At 39.2% G+C, this 25,261-nt stretch overlaps 2 protein-coding genes across 2 annotated transcripts; one reads left to right on the forward strand and one right to left on the reverse strand.

Moving 5' to 3' along the window:
* Positions 1–849: 849 nt before the first annotated feature.
* si:dkey-204f11.64 (uncharacterized protein LOC100537752 homolog) lies at positions 850–4,085 on the reverse strand. Its single transcript, XM_037089157.1, has 3 exons — positions 3,912–4,085; positions 1,158–1,284; positions 850–967 (listed from the first exon to the last, which is right to left on the reverse strand). The coding sequence occupies exons 1-2, from the start codon at positions 4,002–4,004 to the stop codon at positions 1,159–1,161; spliced, it is 219 nt and encodes a 72-aa protein (XP_036945052.1). The 5' UTR covers positions 4,005–4,085; the 3' UTR covers positions 850–967; position 1,158.
* A 5,241-nt stretch (positions 4,086–9,326) lies between these two features.
* Positions 9,327–19,905, forward strand: LOC119014554 (caseinolytic mitochondrial matrix peptidase proteolytic subunit). The gene is made up of 7 exons (XM_037089846.1): positions 9,327–9,477; positions 10,352–10,453; positions 11,380–11,451; positions 11,552–11,648; positions 12,509–12,696; positions 12,818–12,923; positions 19,121–19,905. The coding sequence occupies exons 1-7, from the start codon at positions 9,466–9,468 to the stop codon at positions 19,345–19,347; spliced, it is 804 nt and encodes a 267-aa protein (XP_036945741.1). The 5' UTR covers positions 9,327–9,465; the 3' UTR covers positions 19,348–19,905.
* Positions 19,906–25,261: the final 5,356 nt, after the last annotated feature.

Raw genomic sequence — 25,261 nt, forward strand, 5'->3', positions numbered from 1 at the left:
TCAAGGAAGTCTTTGTGAGTGCAATGAGAGCTGACTCCTTCTGTATTTTAGTAACTGCCCTGATTAGTTAAATCAGCCGCTGTAGCTGCTTTTGAAGTTCGCAGACTTTCCGTTAAAAAACACCCATTCGCCGCAAGTGTCCATTTTCTCCTGAGCAAATGCAAAACTCATGACATCAGAACAATGTGATGTGTTAAAAACTTGTGTTGAGGTAAACCTGTGTGTGATGCTGTGATCCTCCCCTCTCACTTAAGTTACAATGAGCAATACAGAAACAAGAGACAGAGACACCATTCATCCTGTTACACGACATTGAACAATCAACATAACTCTGAAGCTCATATCATAAGGTGATGATATGAGTGACATAATGGTGCTTTATTATTGTCAGTATTTGTTAGAATGAGGATGCAGAGTTCATGCCAGATAGCATCACAGACAGATGACATAAACAAACAGAGGGCAACTTTTAATGAATTCAATGAATGACAACAGTGCACGTGAGACGAGAGAGCTTTTTGATCTGTAAGAGCTGGACAAGATCAGCAATTACCCATCAGCCATCAGCAGTGTATCAGGTCTGCATACTTCTTCATTTCTTTACCAAAGGTGTAAAAACTATGAAAAAGTACTAGTAGTAAGTATCATCTGGAGTGCAAATGACCCAGTTTAGTTTTCTGCTCATATGTGGCACAGATTGGATATGTTTTATAAACATGTACAAAAGAAAAACCACATGGATGATTCAGATGATTTCTCCATAAGAAAGAAACAAATAAGACAGGAAGCTGGTGTCTGCCAAGTGGGTTTTTCACTCAACTTGTCATCAATTCCAGGACTTTTGTTTAGAGAGAGAGAGAGAGAGAGAGAGAGAGAGAGAGAGAGAGAGAGAGAGAGAGATATCTTGGCTTCTTTATCTTCAGAGGCACATGACCGAAATCTTAGTCTTTCGCACTCCTTCTCAGCCCTAAAAAGATGAGAAACACATTTAGCTTAAGGCGTTGTGTCTTGTGCTCTAGAAGAAAGCGGGGTCATTGTTTTGCAGTTCAAAGAGGTATGATAGAAAAATGTATAAGAAGAACATGAAAGAATATCAGTTAAGAACATCAAAAATATCTGACAAATTCATGTTCATGCCAAGAGAGCTTCACTCACACCTCAGAGGAGGACACATGACTTGGGAGGCCTGAATGGGTTATCACTGGAGGGCACCCCGGTGAGGAGGGGGTCTTTGTGGGCATTTTGCAAACAGAAGGTCTTCAGCTCTGCAGCAGCCTGTGAAACCTGTAAGTTATTCCATATATTACATTTGGCTCAGTGGAGATAAACAGCGGCCCACATGGAGAAGGGATGAGATCAGCAGCAGGGGGTAGGGATAAAAAGTTGCTGTCAAGTCGGACAGTTTTCCACCTGCCTTCCATCTGTACAGGACGTCACAGAAACACTCACATCCTGTTCCTAATTTAGATTGATTAAAATGTCATCAGACACAATTACCAGTCTGCTTACTCTATCCAATTGTTAGTTACGGCAGGGCAGCCTTTTAAAATACTACACAATTGTTCTGTGATTTCTGTTCATGGATCAACCTCCATTTTACACGAACTGTCATGTAAAGCAGCTTCAAAACTGAAAACATTAGCAGTCAAATATATGGGGAGCAAATACAAGACAATAGCTTTCAATTATGCTATGTCAGATATTGAGACTGTCAGGGCTTCACATCTGTACCCAGGTTATTTTAAGAATCCTCAAATCCCTGACTAAATGAGTCAAATGTTAAAGGGACACTATGTAGTTTTGTAGCAAAAAAATAAAACAAATCTCAAATGAGTCTAATATCTAGTGAATCACAAGTTTGCATAATAATAATAAGTTTATTTATGTAGCACCTTTCAAAAATGAGTCACAAGGTGATGTACAACAAAAATAAAACAGTCAGAATATTCATTCCCCCTCTCTTTCAACCTGTTTCCTGTCATGTCTTCAGCTATCCTGTCAATTAAAGCCAATGTTCTCTCCGTGCTTGTGTGGGTTTCCTCTAAGTAGTCCAGACTTTCGTTATACACCACCACCAAAACACTGGGCTAGTTCTCCAGTCAATACCTGTGACCAAGAACTCAGATCTGGAGGTGGTGCCCACATACCACTTTCACTATAAGGTGCATTGTTTGGTATGTGATCAAATAAAGATTTTTTTCTTACTCCATTATCGACATGGTAAAGAAGCTGCTGAACTAATAAACTGAGCCTTCATGTGGATAAACATTGTTATAGGCAATGGGCATAAGCAGGAAGAACAGGAAACCTGGGGGATCCTGAGCCTCAGTATGCCAACCTCATGTGGCCAGCACGACTTCTGACTCATAATTACTTAAATAAGTTGTTTTGTTGTTGTTTTTTCTTTAGGTGGTATGTTCAAGATGGCCTCCACATGGCGTAAAAATGAAATGCCTTTCTGATGACACTGGTTTATTGTTAAACTGAAGAGTATTATGCCTGATAATGTGAGAACACAGCTGCTACAATGCATTTTGTACATATCTTATATGCATTTTGGAAGCTTTTCAGCCCTTGGTTGCATAAAGAGTGGTGCAGGTTTGAGGCTGTTGTTAGTTTTTTATTAAATGCCAAACACAAGGTCTGTGTAAGATATTGTTCACTTTTGTTCTACAATATAAAATACATCAGTAAATACCCCACATTTGACTAAAGTGTATACCTGTGAAAAAATGGTGGTTGCTAACCTCTGTGTCGGTGATGATTGTTTTCCTTTATGGTGGGTTATTTCCAGAATATGATGTGACAAATTTTGTCTGATGAGAAGTGCAGGGTCTCATACAGTAATTGTGTTGGGGGTGTGTCAAACATTAGGGATTTAAAGTCAGTCCATATTTTTTAGTGATGTTTTGTTTTATTACAGCTTCCAGCTAACCTCAGCGACCTCAGGACAGGCTTGTTTTATTGTTTATGAACGTAACATTTCATTCGTAACAGGAAGGGGATCATACCTTAGTAACATTTGTCTTTTTATTACATATAATAAACATAGTCTCCCTTTAAGGTCTTGTCAGTATTATTGCAATACATTGACAAAGACAGTACCATAGTTTGTGTGACATAGACTTGACATAGTCATGAAATTTTTGCGGGTTTTTGCTGTAAATATGCCTTTGAATCAAATCGCAGTAATCAGTTCAGCCTTCATAGTATATGATCCTACTAAATATCAAAATGCAAGCCTTAAGTTTTTATAAACGCGCTGCTGTGGACTGTCACTAACTTCAAGAATCTGTTGGCTGAGTGAAATTCTGCTGGGGTGCTTAATACAGACACACACTTCAAGCTAGTCTGACTTCTGTTCTAAAATAAGTAGCCACCCAACAATCACACTAGTCACACAGCAGCACAATCAACAAAGCTATCAGTGTGCTGCAGTGGCACACAGAAGACTGTCTGTTACCATTTCACTGCGCTACACTGCACACCAGGAAATCACACTCACATGGCTTTCCAATGACTAATAACACAAACTAGCTTGAAACATTTATTTGGATCTTAACTACTAGACTTGTACAATGCAACATAAAAACACTACTTTTCACAGGAGCTCATAGGAAAACATTTCCTAAACTTAACAGCTGGTCTACCCAATCACAGAGCTCCTATACCAGCAAATCCATTGAGTTTTATTTTCAGCAGCGAAATTCCTCATCAAAAAGAAAATATTAACGTCAATGCTAATAAAAATTGTATCAGTAAATTTTAGGTAAGTAAATTGACAATAGTGAAATAATTAAGTCCAGATGTACCACCCAATATTAAGCTTATGATGCAATTCAAAGGTGGTGGTCACACACACAGGAGAGGTTTGATCCAGTTTTAGGAAGTGTTGAGTTGTGGGTACATACCTTTATCCGACGGACACTGGCCTCGAGACGAAGCTGCTTCACTGCCTTCTGGGCAAGGGCCAGGCTGCTGCTGGTGGCGCTGTTGTTTGACATGACTGAGTCCAAGTTACAGGGAGAGTGAGCGAGCAATCATGGGAACCATTCACTGCTGGCCTGAAATAAAACACAGCGTCCGGTGAGAGCCTTCACAATAAAAACCCTATTCAGTCACTGCTTCTTTACTCCCTCCACCCACAAGCCAAGCACACAGACACACATACATACACCCAAATACACACACACACACACAGATACACACTTACCCAGATACACCCACACGCAAATACACACACATACACCCAGATACACGCACGCACGCGCGCACCCACCCACCCACACACACATGCGTAATTTGGTGTGTTGAAGTTTTTTCAGATGTAGGTGTTGACTACAAACTAAAGTCATAACATCAGAACAATGGGATGTGTTGGTACCCCCCCAGAGGCATATCAGTGCCGGAGCGAAATTTCACTCCTTATCGCCTCTGAGACTTTCACACAGAGGAGGAGGTGGAGAATCGGCGCGGGATCCCTGAATTCAAATGGCAGTGTGAATGGGGCTAGTGTCGATGGACTAATGTTTACTATAGTTTATGTCTGGTTATTGTACAGACATTTAGTTGTTGATGTATTTGCTCTAGCCTGCAAAATCGTAGTCTGTAGCTGCAGGAACTGAGGAAGTTTTTCCTTTCTGTGCAAAGCAGACTATTCTACTCTCTACAGTCCTGAAGCAAATATAATGCGTCCCAGAAACATCATTAATTTTAAGAAAAGACAGCACAACACAGTCAAAATGCAGTTCTTCTGTCCTTTTAAAAGAATCTCATCCAGTTCCACGTTTAAGGAGAAGAAAAAGAGAAAACGTAACATCAGCAACAGCCTGTTTTTATGTCCAATTTATAGAAAAGGCATACTGCATCTGCATAACTGTATTATAACAGGAATACTTGCCTGAACAAAATCATTTCTATGCTGAGATCAGTGTGTTAATTCTTAAATTGATCTTTGAACACAACCATAAATAATTTTTCAAAGCTTAAAGCTACATTGTGTAAGGTTTTTACTGTGGGCAGTTGCCAAATCAATCAAAATGCAAATTTCTACATAATGCTGCTTTAAGTGTGGTACAACAAGAATGAAACCAACAAAATGAAGGTCATAAAACAAGTCTGTCATCCGCTATTTGACAGGCCATTAATTATGTGGGCAAGTGAGCGAAATGTGAAGAAATATCTAAACTAAACCAGTTAAATCCATACACTGACAAGCTGTATGTTTAGATCTACTGGTAATTACAGTACAATATTATGTTCTTCTAGATAAAATGAATGCAGAATAATGAGGTTTGGTTGGCAATTATATGGAAATTAAGCTGTTGTGTTGGTGACATAATTTTATTGCACAGTCATGCTCCCATGCCTGGGAAGAAAAGAAGAGAATCATACAGCTGTTTTCAGCCATTTTAAAACATCTGTATATTCACAAACAGGTCACACAAAACATGTTCACTACGGTGACATTTTTCTAGCTGCTGCCACATCATTGGCTAACGGTGAGTAAGAATTAAAGTGTGAATGGAAAATCAACGTCATTTCTGGTAGACACAGGAGCCTCTCTTTTTACATTAAGACCAAGAAATTTGAAAGCATTTGAAGAACAGTTAGAGCTGTGGGGGTTGGACGTATTCCCATTTGTCTACCTGTCAAATACCAGACCCTTGAATCTGTTAGGGCGAGATTTGTTGTGCACCATCAATTGCACCATCTATTGCACACCAGACGCCATCCTTTTAGAGATTAATCAACATAACAAAAGAACGGTGTTAGCTGCTCCAACAGATCACAATAAACCCATAGGTGAAGAGAAAGGGAAAGTCCATGAGAGAGTAATGTTTAGTGTGTCCCCATCAGTGTGGGATGTATTGACACTAATTGCTCCACGCATCATGTTAGAAAGATGTTCTATTCTCAACCCTGCTACACTATTGTCAACAAAAGATGATGGCGATCCCCATAACTACATGGATGTCATCTCATGCTCTTCTAAACCTCGTCCTGACCTTTCAGAATCCTCTTTCCAACTCTGATCTTGTTTTCTACACTGATGGCTCTGCTTATAGAGAAAATGGAGTCCCACGTGCAGGGTATGCAATTTGTGATAATAGTTCAATAACTGAAAGCACTGCCCTACCACCCTCAAGTTCCGCTCAAGTTGCTGAGTTGTATGCACTGATGAGGGCCTTCCATCTGGCAAAAGGTAAAACTATCACCATTTACACAGATACCAGATATTCTTTCGGATGTATAAAGGGTTTGGGCACTTTGTGGGCGAATTGAGGATTCATTACGCTTGTTTTGAGCTCATCGAACAAACCGCTCAAAGGTATTCCGAAATATTCCGAACATAGTTGCATTTCATTTAAACACTGTTTGCATGCCAAGGTTCACATATGCAATATTTTCCTCAGGGGAAATGCATTTTTGTGGCTGATTTGTATGCTGTACCAACATGGCAACAGCCAACTGCCTGCGACCCACTCCCAAGTTTACCTGTAAGTATACCTATTGGATTCAATTGAAAATATATTTCTATGTATTGTATATGTTGAATTTTTTCTTTGTTATTAGAGACACGTTCACATTAGGCACTCCATTGTTATCCCTGTGTGGAAAAGTGGACATTACCTGTTGTCCGTAAGTACTGGTGTTACCTGTGACAAATGGTCTGCATTTTGATATTTTATTAACAACTGACACACCCACATTCCTATGGTGGAGGAGATATTCTCTCTGGATTCTAAATGTGCACGTGCACAATCTGGATTTGGTGATACAGAAATGAGAGAACTGCTGTGGTCACTAACAAACTTGCATTTCGGTTCTCATTGGTGTTCATGTTCCCGTGCTGTTCTGAAAAGGTTTGTTGTAGGGCTGAGCACTATGGGCAAAATCAAATCCCATCATTACAACATCCAAAATCCCACAGGATGTCGCTATATTGACATATTGCCCAGCTCTACATTCTTTTTTTTCACCAGATCATGTTCTCATCTGTGTAAGAGTCTTTTTAATGGTACAACCTAAATATACCTGCAAATTTGCACATCAAGTACCACAAATCATAAGAATTATACAGTTGAACATGATGTGATATTGAAAATATATTTCATAACATTGTACCATTAAAAAGTGTGCTTCTGTGTGACTGCATGTAAAGGTCCATTCATGACCTGAATTACTTGCATGGTGTGTACTGTGCATGTATGATATCATATGGTTTTGACAACAACATAGTTGTTAATACATATGTCTTTTCAAATTTTAGAAATCTTTCCCAGTCAGTCTTTCCTGGACCGTGGAAAGAGACTACTGGTTTGGAAAAAGAGGTATCAGTATACACTATTTGTAATCTAGATTTAACAGAACTGCAACTCATCCAATTTTTCTGTCATCATAGAATTTTCCAAGCCAGCTGTACAGAAATGACTGTGGCATCTTCATGTTGATGGTAGGAGACATCCTTGGTTTTAATTCTGTTTGCATAAAAGATGTAAACATAAAATTATTGTTTTTTTCATAGTATGCCCTTTACACTGTGCTGGATGCCCCCTATGATTTCACTGTGGTAAATTGACCTGCGTATTCAAAGTAAACCATTAAAATCCTGTAAATGACATTTACTGCAGCTTGTGAGATATTTCTTTTCAGAGGGACATGTCGGCTTTGCAAAAGTGGTGCTGTGTTTTGCTCATGGAGAATTTTGACCTTGGAAGGTGAAAGCACAAAGATGTTGACACTTACTATCTTTGTTATAACCAACACTTATTTTTTTCTTTATTTAAGCCATGGATAAAAGTTTGCCCACTGGACAGACACAGCAAAGGCCATCCTGCGAGGTGAAGTGTCACCAGTGTTCCATCTAGAAGAGGTGGAAAGTGGATGACGTCACTGAGGTCAGATTTGAGTTGGTAAAGGTATTTCATTTATCACATACAGCTTGTACAGTGAGATTCTTTCTCTGTATTTAACCCATCCCTGAGGAGCAGTGGGTAGCCACGGCGTAGCGCCTGGCGACCAATTCAGGATCTTGAGCCAGTGCCTTTGGTCAGGGATGCTGACTTGAGGATTAACCTAACCTGACATTTTTTTTTTAGTTTAGTTGGGGAAGTAGATGGATAGAAGGGATTTTAATGAGTTGTTCAGGAAAATGGTTGCTGTGAAGCTGCAGAAATGTTTTGTGGACTATGAAACTACCAGCTTTCTCCATCCTCTAAGAGATTTTATTTTGGTTTACATGTATTTTGTGTAAAATTTACAGTATTGAGTTTTTGGCAGTTTCACAGTTTGAAAAAAGAATCAATGGAATCAATACAATTTGCATCAGAGCATCTCTGGATTCTGGATCCAATTCTTTGCAAGAAGAAATTTGACAACAAATGGCACTGGCATGAAAGCTATGTACAGTAATAGGCTACAGTGACAAGCAATGGTGCACTGATTCACACTGAGTGCTGTATTTTATATTTTGTTGTCCACTGTGTAATGATTGATTGGAAGAGCTCATACACTTATTTGCAAGTTGTGTTGTTTGAAGGCAAAATTTGCTTTTGTTGCATATTTTAATTGTTTTGGCACCGTCAGAGCCTTTTGCAAACAAAATGTGTCATTTTGACCATGCGTGCCAGTGTTTCAGCCTGTCGTTAACTGTTTTGAGAACGTGGAGTTTGAGTTGACTGCTGCATCAAAGCAATCAAGAAAAACTGTAATGTCTGGGGATTAGCAGCCTGACAGCTGATACTTATCCATGTATTCATAAAGCATAATTATAGTGATGAATAATGAAATGAAAGGAGCGTGAATTTGATCCCTTTTTCCTTATCTTTATGTCACAACTCAGTTGACAGACTCATGTTTGTAGCTTGCATATGAAACAGTACAACCCAGAACAACCATATATACTTTCACATGTGCATACAGCAGTCAGTGTATACATGTCTGTGTTGTGTGACAAACAAAATCAGTAGAAAATATAAAAACAACACAAATGAGTCATTTAAAGATAACATTTAAAAAATGTAAACCATAAGGAAATGAGACTTGGACGTGACTTCACTCTGACACCTTCTTTAGGAGAGCGACCATGATGAAAACCTGATGTAAAATAAATAAAGGATTGATGGTCCCAGCAGTCAACACTAACTTAAGGGTATAAAATGGCCATGCTTATCCATCAGATCAGTCACATATAAAACATTTCTCTCGCACCAGTCTTGTTTAAATAATGTCTTCCCAATAATTGTTATGGTTGTGTTTATCACCATGCAGCCATGCGGTGTGTGACATCCTGAGTGGATCTCATCCCATCGGTGAGGACCTGGTTCTGCACCGACACCAGCCCTACAGGGGGAGCTGGTGAGCTCGTACGAAGAAGAATTGGTCCGAAGGTCACGCTGGAAGTGGTTCCGGTGTATCAGTAGGGTCACCTGTCACCTCACAGAGAACCTCAACGACTTCAGAATGCTGTTACGAGTGAGTATTAGATTTGTTGGTGTCTGTGTGTCAGCGAGGCTGCAGCAGCTCACGGCGTTGGGTCCTGTTTGCCTGTCTGCCAGCCTGTCTGTTGTCTGTCTGTCTGTCTGTTGTCTGTCTGTCTGTCTGTATGTGTGTCTGTATGTCTGTCTTGTTTAGCGGGTTGGCTAACAGCTTGTGTAACGTTGCCTCATAGCATCACCTCTAAACCCTTCGGCTTCACAATGTAACCCGACGGATATGCTGTCTTCTACAAAGACATGTGGGGTTCCTCTTGATAAACACGAGACTGAAATAATTTCACCGGTCATGACAATGAAAGACATTTATTGGGCGGTTGGTCTCTGGTGATGTAACGTATCAGTGGAGCGCGATGCTCAGGTAACGTCACAGAAGTGTCAGCTGACGTTCCATAGTCACTGTTTAACTGTGGAAATTAAACAAACAAACAAACAAACAAAAAAATAGTAGTGTTGAGTTCAATGTTCAACTCATTTCTTGGGCATGTTGTCATAAGTCTAGAGCAGATTCACCTGGAGTTTATTTAAAACTGATACTTACACAACCTCACCCCACAATGTCTTTATAGGGAACAGCAGATATACTTGGCATAAATATATGTTTTGTTAAGGTGAATTAACAGAAACACGGTGCAGATGGCAGAGAATAGTAATGTAAAGCAGTACTAAACTGAAAGATGTGTGATTTCCGACTTCACATACATGACATTTCTAAATTAATTGGTATAAGAAATTACTGCGTGAGTAATGTCTAACCAACATGAGGTTGTTACAATTTAATTATTGCCTTTTCTCTCCTGGAAAATATGCTGTAAAATCAAGCTAACCATTGTGTGTTTCTGTATGTCTGCCAGAGGGTGTTGCAGATTGGAGGGATGACAGTGAAACACAGTAGGTCCATCCACCACAGTCCTGTATGGAGGAGTCCTCTCATACCCATAGTTGTGGAGCAGACGGTGAGTGAGACTGCTGAGCTGTGTTCAGAGCTGCCATGTTCCTTAATGTAGCGCTATTTATGATTTCTCTATAAAGAGCCAATGTCCCGCCACTTCAGGTGCACCCAATGGAATTGTATTTGATAATAGTACATACTGTATACAGGGGTGCTCAAATACAAATTTTAAAGGGCCACAAAGATTTTTTTCAATAACTCAAAGGTCCATGTATTGAGGTCGGCTAGGCCACATGCAATAATACTGTATGTATGTATGTATATATATATATATATATATATATATATATATATATTATGTATATATATATATATATATATATATATATATATATATATATATATATATATATATATATATATATATATATATATATCTATATCGAACCAAAACACATGGTAAAGGAATACAAGTTTGAGGGGGCCACAAATACTGGGGGAGACTGCTGTATACAATAAATATGTGTGCAAACGGGATGTGGCAATTGTCACAGCACCAAAGATGGAGCAGAAACAAACTACCAATATGCACGGTAAGATTTTAGATGACAAATGTGGTGCTAATAGCCAATCCATCAGTGTAATCACAATAGATGTCGTCACCTCTTACATTCCAAAGGCTGTGGAAGTCAGAGTGAACTTGAATGCACGAACAAGGACAGTTTCAAAGTTGAAAAGTCTCCACTCACATGGGAATTGTCATAGAGCATAATATAACTAAAAACATGTAACTTTAGCGAGTTTAAGGTCTCTGAAAGATGATTTAATAAATGTTCAAAAAACCCAAATTCAGTAACTTAGAGAATGGGAAACCAATGTAAACATGCTTACAACATGGAATGTTCTTTTATTCGTCACAGTTGGAGATAAACTTGTTTTGTTGGTGTTCTTCAGCTAAAAACAAGTGTTTCTTTTTTTTTCCCCCCCCAGGGCAGAGGAGAAAGGGCGTATGACATCTATTCTCGCCTCCTGAGAGAGAGAATTATTTGCGTAATGGGTCCTGTAAGTATCTTTCTGGATGTTGGGCCGATTTAAGAGTGATCCTTTTTCATGAACATGTTTTTAAAGTGATTTTTATTCCTGCTCCTTCTCCTCTGCACAGATCGATGACTCTGTAGCCAGCCTGGTTATTGCCCAGCTGCTCTTCCTCCAGTCAGAAAGCAACAACAAACCCATCCACATGTATATCAACAGCCCTGGTAAGACAGGCAGTGAAGTGTTGCCATTATATATTTTTGAGGCTGTCAGTTCTGGGCCCACAGACAAATTGAAACAAGGAAAATAAAACACTGGGGGTGCTTTCAACAGTTTTTGATGTGACAAAGAGCAACAACTGCTTCCCAGTTTTTAACTGTGGAGATCTGCTGCTTTTACTTCTTTTACTGACAAGAGACTGACTGTCTCTTTGTGCATGCTACCACTAACAATAATTGGAAAGTGAAAATGAACTATGTACATATTTATGTCCTATCTACATTAGATAAAAAGTTATTGTTGTTTCTGTTTTTTTTTTCATTTTCCATTTAGCGCTACTCTATTTATTAAATGGAGCAGGGCAACTGCAAAAGGGGGTGAAATGCAGAGAGGAAACTTTAAACCTACTACTGAAGGACTGTAATAAATGTGTTGCGTGTTGTCCTTTGAGTTGCCCTTTAAAGATTATTTTCCCTTTTTAGTTTTTGCCATGACACATTTAAATGTGAGCTGTTACATCAAAGATTTAATTTTCATTGTTAATGTACAGTTTGCTTTTACTTATCAGGGTTCTCCCCTGACAATGGAATGGTGGCGCAGCGCTGCCATACTGCTAGCTTAGCGCCACTCTACTCATTTTCAATGTTAGTTGCTTTGTAGCGGGTGAGGGTGACGAGCGAGCGTCATTTCTGGGGAGAACCCAGCTGATTGCCATTTAATTATTGCATAATGATCCAAAGTATTTCAGTATTATGGTCTATTTAATTTTGTCGTGCGTAATTCTTGATACTGGTTTTAAAAAGAGTTGTGAAAAAATAGAATGAGTAAATTCATGCCATTGCTTAAATCCTGCCTCTCTCCTCAGGCGGTGTGGTGACAGCAGGCCTGGCCATTTATGACACCATGCAGTACATCCTTAATCCCATCTCCACCTGGTGTGTTGGCCAGGCAGCCAGTATGGGCAGCTTGCTCCTGGCAGCAGGAACGTCAGGCATGAGGCATTCACTGCCCAATGCCCGCATCATGGTTCACCAGCCTTCAGGAGGAGCAAGGGTAAGTTGGCCTCCCTAGCTCCTCTAATGAGGATCTGAAATCAAGCATAGGGGTGATTATAACGTTTAAAAGTTGGCAAAGCGAAGTTTTCGAAATATTGACCAGTGTGCTGTGTGTCCAGGGTCAGGCCACAGACATCGCTATTCAGGCGGAGGAGATCCTGAAGCTGAAGAGACAGATCAATAACATCTACGCCAAACACACAGGGCAGCCGCTGGAGACCATTGGTAGGATTGCCAAGATGTTTATATTTCCCCTCGCTCACATTTTCCTGCTAGATGGTCCAGTGCTGTTGGAATGGGATACTACTCACGCTACATACAGTGTATACGTCCTGCAGATGTAACATATTTTTAGTTTCCCATTCAGATAAGGTTGTTGAAGTGAAACTCTAGCCAAAATGCAACCAAGGCTTTTTGAATGTATATGAGTTCAACATTCATGTAAAAGCATAATTATGACAAAAGTGGCACTTTTAAGATTTACCGTATTTTTGTTTTCGGGTCAAATTCATTTTCAATGGGAGTGCTTTGGGTAGTGGGGCTCTGTCTTCCGACAACAGCTATCCATGCAATATCTCACGTGACTTTTCCAGCTCTTTATTTTAATATTGTTTCTTATATGAGGCTCCTTTTTCAACTTAAAGGTCAGTATTCAGGGTTTCCCCCAGAAAACTTGCTAAGCCCGGTGGTTGGTTGGAAGGGCAGCCCACCAGCAGTGAAGCATGTTTTTTTTTTTGTGACAGGGGCCGGACACAGGCCAGCAAGTGACTGATGGCAGTGCCCTATAGGTAACACATTCGTGATGTAGTAGAGTTTAGAGTGGTTCCATACTGCCTTGCATTAAATCAGTGTTAACAGTTAATTGGTGGGCAGTTATGTGCTTTAGGCGCCAGTAAAGGCATTTAAAACCACCAATTATGGTTTCATGCTCCATATTAATCACTGACTTGAATGCTGCAGTGAGTGACTGTGAATGCCAACAACATGAAAACAGTGCAAGCTAACTATTGGATATTTTATAATAGATATTTCTTCATAATCAGTGACATATTTACATTTGAAACAATGTGGCATTGTTTACATTTGCTTCTGCTCGCTGCCATATTGACGCTGGTGTGATGGTGGTCCCAGCACGAGTGTTTAGTACATCTTGCCGATCAGTAATGCAAGGAGCTTCAATAAAAGCTCTATGGCTTGTGTTCATGTCAGGAACCTGAGACGGCACAACATGCTTTGATTTCTTGTAGAAACTATGACCGCCAAAGACAATGCTCGGAGAATTGCAAGAAATTGGCTTGGAAGAAGTATCTCTGAAAAGTCTTTTAGAAGTAGGGTCAAGCAGGAGGGGAAAACACATTTTTTTCAAATTCTTAAAAGACACTGGTCTATATAGCAGGATGTAGTGCACTAAGGTGCTAGTCCCATAGATGGCAGCAATGCAACCAGCTTTAAATTTAAAAAGATGGGTTTCAGGAATACTTTTTTTCATCTTATAAAATGGTGAGAAAAGGGGAGTTGCCATCCTGATTTCAGATTCGATTAGAATTGAACTTCTATCTGAAATAAGTGATAAAGAGGGCAGGTTTGTTCTGATGAAGGGGAAGATTGATCAGGTGACAATGCTTAACGTTTATGCTCCCCCTGGGAGTAATAAATGTTTTTTCAGGAAGTTGTTTGATTTGATTGCATTGGAAACATACGGGACCCTTATCTGTGTAGGGGACTTTAAAATTCTTCTTAACCCTTTGCTAGATACAACCAATAAGAAAAGAACACGGAACCCCACCGAAAAACTTGCTAATAAGGCACTTAAAGACCTGGGAGTGATCGATGTATGGCACTCCGTGCATGGATCGGACCCTGGATACACTTTCTATTCGGCAAGACACACAAATTTTTTTATGTATGACAGATTTACACAGACTGAAAGACTGCAGTATAGGCCAGAGGGTCCTCTCAGACCATTCAGGGCTTTACCTGACATTTCATCTGGAGGGTAGACTGCCTAAAACATTGTGGAGCTATAACACAGGTATGCTGAATGATCCCAATTTAAGAAGCTCAATGGTGTCTGATTTAAATATTTACTTACAGCACAATGATAACAGAGAGGTGAACCCCAGTATATTATGGGATGCAGCCAAAGCTGGTCTTAGGGGGAAGATCGTAGCGAGGACAGCTGCTTTGAAAAGAGTAAAAGCTCAAAAATTGTCACAATTGCAAGAAAAACTGCAGACTTGGAACAAGTGCACATTGCTAACACAGAACCCTGTATTATATGCCAAATTAGAACTGTAAGCCAGGAGATAGATAAAATATTAAGCGAGGAAGTTGAGAAAATTATGTGGTTCATGAAAGAGAGATATTATGAGGCAGGCCCTAAAGTCACAAAACTACTAGTTTGGAAGCTCAGGAAACAATTAGCAGAAAACACCATCCATAAGATGAGAGACCCTACCTCAAATAAAATCACTAATAGTCTGGATGGTATACAAAAAGCATTTGACAAATACTATAAATCTTTATATTCCCAGTCAGACCAGGTTAATAGGCACACAATTGCTGAATTTTTGAATACTCTAGACCTCCCAACACTTGGTAAAGAAATTAATGATAAACTCGTCTCCCCAATAACTAAGAAGGAAATAGATATGATTTCAAGTTTGAATTCCAACGTCACCTGGTACTGACAGTTTCCCCCCAGAGTGGTACAAATCCATGAAAGAACATCTGCTCCCTTTGTAGTGGGAGACTACCTTACTTATTCGTCCAATTATTCCACTATCAGACCCTGTGACTCCGCTCAAAAGTTAAAGTCCAAATCTGAGGAGAAACAGCTATGAGTCTAAGTCCAAATCTGAGGAGAAACAGCTCTAAGTCTAAGTCCAAACCAGAGACAAGACAGCCTCTTCAGTCCAAAAAGGTGTTTATTCCAAGAGAAGAAGTTATAAATCCATGAGGTACCCTGGGGCAACTGAGAAATCTCCCCGGATAACCCACTTTTATACCTGGGGTCAAGGTCACCAACACCCTCTTGGACCACCCCCCTTTGTCATGATCACGCAAGACTGTCATCTACTATTTTCATTTTTGAGTGTGTTATGTAAAAGCCTACAAAATGTCTCATCCAGGCCCTATCTGTGACCTTGGGTGAACTGTGGCTGCACCTGTTGCTCATTCATTTTAATATTATCATAAAGGGTGAATCAAACATTGGTCTTTTATCATGCTCAAAACTCATTATTAGAGCATCATTGGGGACTGAATGGGATATTCCCAAATCTATTTATAGGCATGATCATGACCCAGATTTATTTGCCACTACACCTCTACTTGAGACCTGTTTTAATAACATCCTAAAACAAGGCTCTCTCCCCCCTCCTGAAGGGAGGCCTTTATATCAGTTATCCATAAGGAAGGATGGATTGTAAAGGTTATAGACCTATCAGTGTCTTAAATACCGATTACAAGATATATGCTACCATATTAACAAAAAGAATGGAAATTCTTTGTTAATAGACGAGGACCAAACTGGATTCATAAAAAATAGGCAATCCCAAGACAATATAAGGAAGGCCCTACATATAATTGAACAGATTAATAAGGAAAAAGTTAGCTCTATCATTCTCAGCTTAGATGCTGAAAAAGCTTTTGATTCAGTCAGGTGGGAATTTCTTTATCAAATAATGAACAGATTTGGCTTCTGTGAAAATTTTATTAAATGCATTCAGACACTTTATTCATACCCCACAGCAAGAATAAAGGTTAATGGCAGCCTCTCTGAGTCCACAACTCTACAACGCGGATGTAGACAGGGCTGCCCCTCTAGCCCCAGTCTTTTTCATTTATTCATTGAGCCTCTAGCCCAAGCAAGACGACAGGAGACAGAACTAAAGGGTATATTTGTAGGAGGAGTGGAGTACAAAATAAGTTTATATGCAGACGACGTATTAGTCACAATTATGGACCCAGATATAGGCTTGCCTCGGCTAATGAAAATGTTGGAGACGTACAGTATGGGAATATACTCAGGGTATGTCCTTAATATACATAAAACCCAGGTTATGACATTTAAATACTCTCCCACTCAGGAACTAATTGCAAAGTATGACTTTAACTGGCACTCATCGCACATCAAGTACCTGGGAGTGGTTCTATCCAAAGACCTATCACAGCTATTTAATGTTAATTACAGTTGCATAAACGAAAAAAAATCTGTGATGATCTTTGGGGATGGGGCCTGCTCCCCCTTGACTTTGGCAGCAGAATCCGATCTGTTGAAATGAATATCTTACCCTGATTATTATGTCTCTTTTTATCACTTCCTGTAGAAGTCCCCGAGAATCAATTCAGAGAATGGAATAAGCATATTTCAAGATTCATTTGGTATAAAAGGCCAAGGGTAAAATTCCCCACCCTTCAGCTGTCGGAGGGGGAGGGGGGCATGGCCCCCCCATCCTTAAAGGACTATTATACATCAGCTCAGCTGAAACCTCTGGTATACTGGTGTAACCCATCCTATGTTGCCAAATGGAAGACTGTGGAGTTATCCTTGACAGATACACCTATACAGTCATTGCTTGGTTGTGTTGGGAAGGAGAAGGAACAGACAGCAAGTCGATGGGTGAATTTCTCACTGAAAATATGGGTGGAAGTGGTTAAATGTTTCCAACTCCAAAAAGAGGTCAAACTACTCAATTGGCCAGCATATGACTCTGAATTTACTCCAGCACTGCTAGATCACTCTGGAATCACTGCTATGTGCAATATTGTCAGAAAAGGGGAGCTTGATAGTTTCAATAATTTATGCCAGATATATGGATTGGGTGGGCAGGACTTACAGCTTCGTGATTATTTTAATACAAAGGTGAAAGGTTTTAAATCAGAAGAGCTACCAACTATTATCCATACATTTATTGATGCTTATAACTCAGGAAACAATAAAGATCTTGTAGGCAAGTTATATCGCAGACATTGAAATACCCAAAGACATGTGGCTGAAAGCCTGGGAAATACAGTCATCATCCACAAATTCCTGGACTTAAAGAGACTTCTGTTGGAAGAACCTGATCCGTTTTTTTTATCACTCCTAAACAGAAGTCAAAATAAACTGGCACTCAATTATGCCAATGAGACGCATTTCTCTTAATAATTGTATGTTAATATGTATGATATTCAATTTTTTTTATAAAGTAATCTTGCCTTGATATACTGACTTCCCCAGGACCTCATACTTGTTTTTTGTTTTCCTTTTCTTCGTTCTGTATTTTTTCTTGTCCTGTCAGTACACTACGCTTAAAATGTGAAAATGTCTATAAATAAAAACTTAAAAAAAAAAAAAAAAAGAGAGTTTGACCCGAAAACGAAAATGCGGTAAATCTTAACAGTGCCTCTTTGGTCTAGGTTGCATTTTGGCGAGAGTTTCACTTTAAGCTCATCCAAAGTCCTTTCAGGCAGGTCTTGCCACTTGGCACATACACAACACATACAGAGCTTGATGGCAGGCAAGATGGTTTCCTAACATGTTGCAATTTTCCCTTGAACCAAGACTTAGACCGAAAAAAAGCTTCTTTTTGATTGCGTTGTATGCAAGTCATTGATACTGGGTCTCATCCGTTCAGCCACAATGGGTCGGAGGCATGTCCTTTCATTTGTCTTAGCTGAGGAGAATGAAAAAGCTAACTTGGCCTGTGTGCCATGTGTGCAGAATTTTAAAGCAGCTCTCAAGTGATCACATGTTTAATCACATGATTGACTGAGCAGTAACAGCCAATCAGAGACAAGGATTTAGTTCTTTAAAGGAGTTGAAATTTTATTTTGTGAAATGTGATTCTGCAATAACATACATGATTTCCTTTTTTAACATCATTTCACCTGTGTGAAATTCTTAAAATCTCCAGTATCAAGCAACATGTCAGATCAGTGACAACAAATCTGATAGAATTCTGAAATATGAACAGGGATGAAGTAATAGGAAATGTCTGGAATGGAATCACAAAGAAAACTAAAGTGGAGCAAGAAGGATACCTCAACAGAAGGGTCATGAAAAAACAGGGCATCTTCAACTTGTGATAATGGAAATGCTAAAATAACTAATGTGTAACAAACTGAACTGAATGGGACTGCTTAGTGGAAACGAGGCTTGATACAGTGTGTCTGTACATCACCTGCAAATGGGTCCAATAGAGATTTAAGCTTTAAATGATGTTGAAATCCTTAGATAGCGTGCAGCTGTGATGCACATTAGTGTTCTTGAAGGAAGGACGTCTATCTTACGCCAACAAATAAGGGCTTGCTTTTTGAAGCCATGATTTACACCTTCAATGAGAGAAAATGATCAGTGACTTAAGCTGCTGCAGGGGTAAGAAATGACCTGTTGTGTATGGATACTCATTTCTTTTATGCCTTTCCTGCCCTGTCAGAGAGCGTGATGGAACGGGATCGCTATATGAGCCCCATGGAGGCGCAGGACTTTGGTATCATCGACCGAGTCTTGGTGCATCCGCCCCAGGCAGGCCAGGATGAGCCTGAGCTGGTGCAGAAAGAACCAGCGGCGGCAGCCAGTCCCTCCCCACAGCCGGAGACTCAAGCCCCTGAGCAGGCCTCCCCTGGGACAAATCCCCCCTCCTCATACAAACCTGAGCCATGAAACCCACATCACAGCTGTCTGGATCTGATACCTGACAGTTCCTGAGAACAAGGATGAGCCTCCATGGTGGGTTTCATATGTCTTAAGTGGCTTCTTTTTTTCCCCCTAATCAACACTCTGCAGTCTCTACGCACACAGGCATCGTGTGCAGTGAGCAGAAAGTGTTTCAACTTTGTATCAAGCAAATCCAATACAGTACTGGTTCTCTCAAACTATTTTGAGATGTTGATGCCCATGGTTTATAATAAAGTGACGACTGAAAAGTAGTCCGTCAGAACACAGAACAGTAGTGAGTCATCTTTTTGAATCCATTCACAAGTTGTTCAGTACTTGGCCGGGAGGGAAACTGTAGTATTGCAGCTGATGCTCATGTTTGCAGAATGAAAAGCAGCTAGATTAGATGCTTTACTGTACATGAATGAATTAAGGGGGAGAGGAATCCTGTTAAGACTGTGGAGCCACCTTGTTCTGTACCTCCTTGCTGCAGAGTGGAGAGGACCTGTATGACCTGTATTTGATACCTCATATTTGTAATAAATACGATAATTTTGACCACAATTTGCAAAATATGCACTGGGTGTTCTTGATCTATAACTGTCTCCCATTCATCCTGTCATCTAAACATCCTGATAGCTGAATTGGTGCACCCTCACTTCTGACCACCTCCTATATCACTTCATTAGACTGGTGGAGCTCGGGCGCCATGTTAAGGCCCTGTCCTCACACACAGTAGTATTTCTTAAAGCAAAGCTTCTTCCTATGCACTTTGACCTTCTGTAATCACAGGTCACCTAAAAACAGAGCTTTCGGAAGCATTCAGAAATGTCTGAGCAGACAAAAACAGATGTTTTGTTTATTGTTTTTTTGTAGCATAATTGACAAATGTGAACTCAGAATATGTGTTATGATACTTGGTTACTACAATGACAGACACAAACTGACATTGATAATAAAATGATGTGCATTTTTTGCTGACAAATTATTTAAGAATATTCTTTGGAGAGCAGGCATATTTCTCTGCCATGTTCATAGTATTTTCTGTAACAAAGTAACCTGCCACAGTATACAGTGGTAAATGTGAATGGACATAAGAAGTTATTGTTCAGGTGTGCATGAACAAGAGAGAGCTGTATCTTCATGAGTGCACATAGTCTTAGGGAGTTGACAGACGATGGATTCTGGAGCTGATGGAAAGACAGCAGAATCATTTTGAGCCATGGACTGTTATTTTGTTCAAAATATTTTTTTCCCTTGAGAATGAGTCCAGAGACACACTGTGTTTGTGTGTGTCTGTTTTTAAAAACTCCACTGAAGAAACGCAGCACCCACTGCTGTCTGTGAAGAGGACAAAAAAAGCTTTTGTGGACACTCATTTCAGACATTAAATCGTTTATGTTGTGTTTGATTATAAGCTTCGCCATGGAGGTTATGTTTTCGCCTGTCTTTTTGTTGGTTGGTTAGCAGGATTACACAATAACTACTGAACAGACTCTCACGAAACTTGGATGCAGGATGTGCCTCAGCCAAGAACAGGCCCTATTAACTTTTGGTAACACTGGACTTTCTGGATCGTATGTTATTGTCATTGCACCAAATAACACATATCCCTGCACTGTTTTCACCATTAGTCTACATCCAGTGAGTGAGACCAATGCTATCAATGCTGTATTTTGTAAACTGAGCTGCTCATGTGGTTTTAGTGAAAGACACGAGCGCTGTCAGAAGTTGGACTTGATCCCTCGTCTTCAGGGAAGACTGTAACCCGAACCATAGACCGCTCTGCCATCATTTCTGTTTAATGGTCATCTTTTCCAATCCGAACCAGTGAGAACATACTGCCCTGAGTATGACTCTATAGTGTGAATAAAAACACTTTAAAAACATGTTAAGCTGCTACTTCAATAGGACCTCTTGCATCCTAGTTCATTGTCTCACTGATACCTTTAAGCAACGTTATGTAGAAATTGTCATTTTATGTGATTTGGCACCTCCCACCATTTCTGAGTGCAGCACCACTGTGGCAAATACAAATCTTGTGTGTAACAGTTTATCAGATGTAATGTAGGTGCTGACTACAAGCTGAACTCATGACATCAGAGCAATGTGATGTGTTGAAAACTTGTATGTTGAAGTAAACGTATGTAAAGCTGCAATCCTCCTCTCCAACTGAAGTTATAGAGACAGAGACACCATTCACTCTGTTACAGCACACTGTCAACATGACTGGTAGCCAATAATATTACTTGCTTACTGTTTCTATGAAGTGTTGGAGGTAGCGTGTAACAAAAGTAATGTGTTATAGCAATATCCTACTTTTAGCGATAATGGAGTAATATAACATGTTAGTAATAATGTTTCAGTAATATATTACTACAGTTATGTGAACAGTATTTTTTTTTTTTAAGAACCCAACCACACCAACATAAACATAGTAATATAGGCTGTGTGTTCTGTGTTCAGGCTCTGTGTGACTGTAATAAGCAGTATTTCATGGCCTAATGATGAAGCCTGGTCCTCCAAGCATTTCATTCATATTCTTAAATCACGCCATGCGTTCCTTGTTCTGTGGACATAGAAAAAGAGGTTTTTGTCTTGTCATGTCATCATAGACTACATTATAGAAGGTATAGCTCTGTTGTGTTTCATATGACTGAGCCTACAATTAAATATCTATATTTATTCTCATGTCATAATATATCAGACTGTGATCCTCTGTCTCCCTGTCTGCCACTGTGTCCAAGGACAGTCCTCTATTTCAAAAGATCTCTGCTATTTCATTGTTATATAGAGCATATTCAGGCAATTATTTTAAAGTAAGTAAGTAGTATAATAAGTATTACTCTATGCAGAGAGTTATATTGTAATTTAATATATCTATCTCTCTATAAAAGCAATACATTTGTGTGTGTGTGTGTGTCTGTCTGTGTATGTGAGCCTCAAATATCTCTGCAGATCAGGATCAGACTGATCTGAGAGTTTCAACATGGCTGCTGCGTGGTTTAAGGGCGTGCGACGTCGCATTTGTCACACCATAGCCATGTGCGCACCAGAGCCAATCACTGCAGAGCTCAAGCCCATGACATACCTTAAGAAACAAGCGGATTTATACCTGCAGTGGCAAGACAGAGTGTTATTGTATTAGCAATTAGTATATACTTATTTTGTTTCTTATTATTATGCTACCTTATGAGATCTCAGGAATGTATTTTGTACACGTATTATTCTATTTATTGACTTTTTGCCTAAGTTGTTGTAGTCACAAACATTATTGTGTCAAAAGAACTCATCATAATAACGTCTGCACATAAAATGTTTATCTACATCAATTGATTCAAATGTATATCTTGCAACCATGCATTTATTAAGTGGTGATAACAGGTTCCTTGATTTATTTATTTTTTTTACAGTGCAGAAGATTATTGGTACCATCTACAGATCATCAGGTACATCAGTTAAGTGAGATGTCTGCACAGAGCCCAAGATACTGAAAGGCAACATCCACCCAGACACAGTCTGTTCACCCTGCTGCCACCTGACAACAGATACAGAAGTATCTGCTGTTGCACCACTAGACTACAGAGCAGCTTCTGTCCCCAGGCTGGGAGACTCCTGAGCTCATCATCAACACTTCATTTTCTCAACCATTTTTTAGTTTGTATTAATCCTCTGTCTAAAGATTAACAATAAATCTATCTTGTACCTTTATATTGCAATCATTACTACAATGGCAATCATTAAACTGCATAACTCCACCAATGCCTGATACTCCACTTTAATTTAAACAAGACTAATCCAAAAGCACACTACATGGCCCTGTATCACTCTAAAACTTAGATCATCCTGAAACTGCTTAAAAATGATTGAAGCTCACCAGATCCACAAACTGCATTAAATTGTACTCTCTCATAGATACCAGCCACCTAACTCCACCAAGATCCATGCATTATCACCTGAGAAACTAATGAAAATGTTGAAAAACTCCCAATATTACAAAGAAATGGAGAAAATGATTCCTGGATCTGTCCCTTTATCTGGATCCACACCAACAGTTAATGGAGTCCTATGTCATGGTGGAAAAGAGACAATACTGAGATTCAAAACACTCAGCATGCAGTGTAAAATTGCAGTGATTTCTGAGGGTAATGTTCAGACCGTTTTTTTTTCTTACAATGCAATTCAAAAAGGAGACAGAGTTGGTATCACTTTCAGAATAAAAAGTGTAAAAATTTGCTCTGGGTCATGTTCACCTGCACATAGCGCAAGCTAAAGGTAAGCAGTAATGCAGGCAGTTCAGACAGCTATATTTATTCAAATACAAATATATCAGTTCAAGGCCTTTGTTAACAAGATGCAGGTTGTAAATGTCAAATTTAAATTTTTGAAATGTAAAAAAAACATTTGATTTCTTTTTTAAAAAGAAAAAATAACACCATCTTGACAGGGATAGATATTTTAGGAATCTTTGATTTAGTTTTCCAAATAAATTTTGATACAATTCTTGAGTACAATATATAGTCATATATGTTAACCATGGAGGCAGAAAAAAAAGGAGAAAAGCTCTACATTTCAGGTAAATGTAGATTTTCTGCTTTTGAAAACTATATATGAATGCACTGTTCCTGCAGGTCTACTTGAGAATGTTCTCCACTCAAATAGCCCCTGACTTTAGAAGGGATTCTGTCAGAATCATTGTGACCAATTTCAGGCATGGCAGCAGATTGACATGCCCAACCTGTTGTAAACAGCAGAAAGTTTGTTTTCAATGAAAAAGTAGAGAAGACCAAATGAGATATTTATTTATTCATTAATATTGCGTGTGTGTGTGTGTGTATATACATATATATACACACACACACACACACACACACACTCAACCTTCAACCTATATATATATATATATATATATATATATATACATTTTAACTATTGCCTATTAACTTATCAATCAATCAATCAATCAAATACAAATACAATCAAATACAACAAAAATGAGATTACGTTTCTCCAGGATCATTAACAGATGACACAATTTTAATTTAAAACTAAAACTATGAATAAGGGCTTGTGAAGTGCAGTAGTGAACATGCGCTAGATCAGCAGTTCACCAATCTAACAGCTTGCGGAAGTAGGCTGTTGATAAATCTGTGTGATTGACCTTTATGACTCCGTAACTGTTTTCCTGATGGCAGCAGTTCAAAGAATATGTGGAGGAACTTAGCATATCATTATTATATGGGGAAATCTTTTAATGTTTTGAGGTTACACCTAACAAGTGGGAGAAACTGGAGCACCTGACCACACATGGGGATGAGCACACAGACCTGTCTGAACCAGAAATTGACTGTGAGGCACTTTTAGTGGCCCCATAGTGTCCTAAGAGTTCCTCAGTCCTCAATCCACAGCTCCTTAAACCTTTGTCTTTGATGCTGAGTTGTGTGGAAGCAAATATGTACCATAATTCGAAGTTAAATGGATTAACAGAGATGCTTTTTCATTTTCAGAATATACCTGCATTTTTGACTCATAAATAAAACGAATAATAAATCATCCAAATTGCATTTTCATTTTCTTCCTCAAGACTGCTCATTTTGTAACTTAATTAAAATGAAAAAGAAAAGGATGTTTAAGATTTAATTTTCAAAAGATGCCCCAGCCAGTAGTTACCAAAATTCAATTTGAAATGTCAAATTTGAAAATTAAAATGCATTAGTAGAAAGGCTTTTTCATTTCAAGATCATCGCTGCCTTATTTGACTCATAAATAAATTGAGTAATAAATCATCCAAATTGCATTTTCATCACTACGTCCACGTGTTGCAGAGATCTGATTAAACCTTCTTTCCACAGTGTTTACAGGTTGGTTGGATACCTGCTCAGTCTTCATCTCATCCATCTGCCCAGCAATGGCAGTGAGA

Source organism: Acanthopagrus latus, chromosome 23, assembly GCF_904848185.1.
Source record: "Acanthopagrus latus isolate v.2019 chromosome 23, fAcaLat1.1, whole genome shotgun sequence".
In the NCBI taxonomy this organism is placed as follows: Eukaryota; Metazoa; Chordata; class Actinopteri; order Spariformes; family Sparidae; genus Acanthopagrus; species Acanthopagrus latus.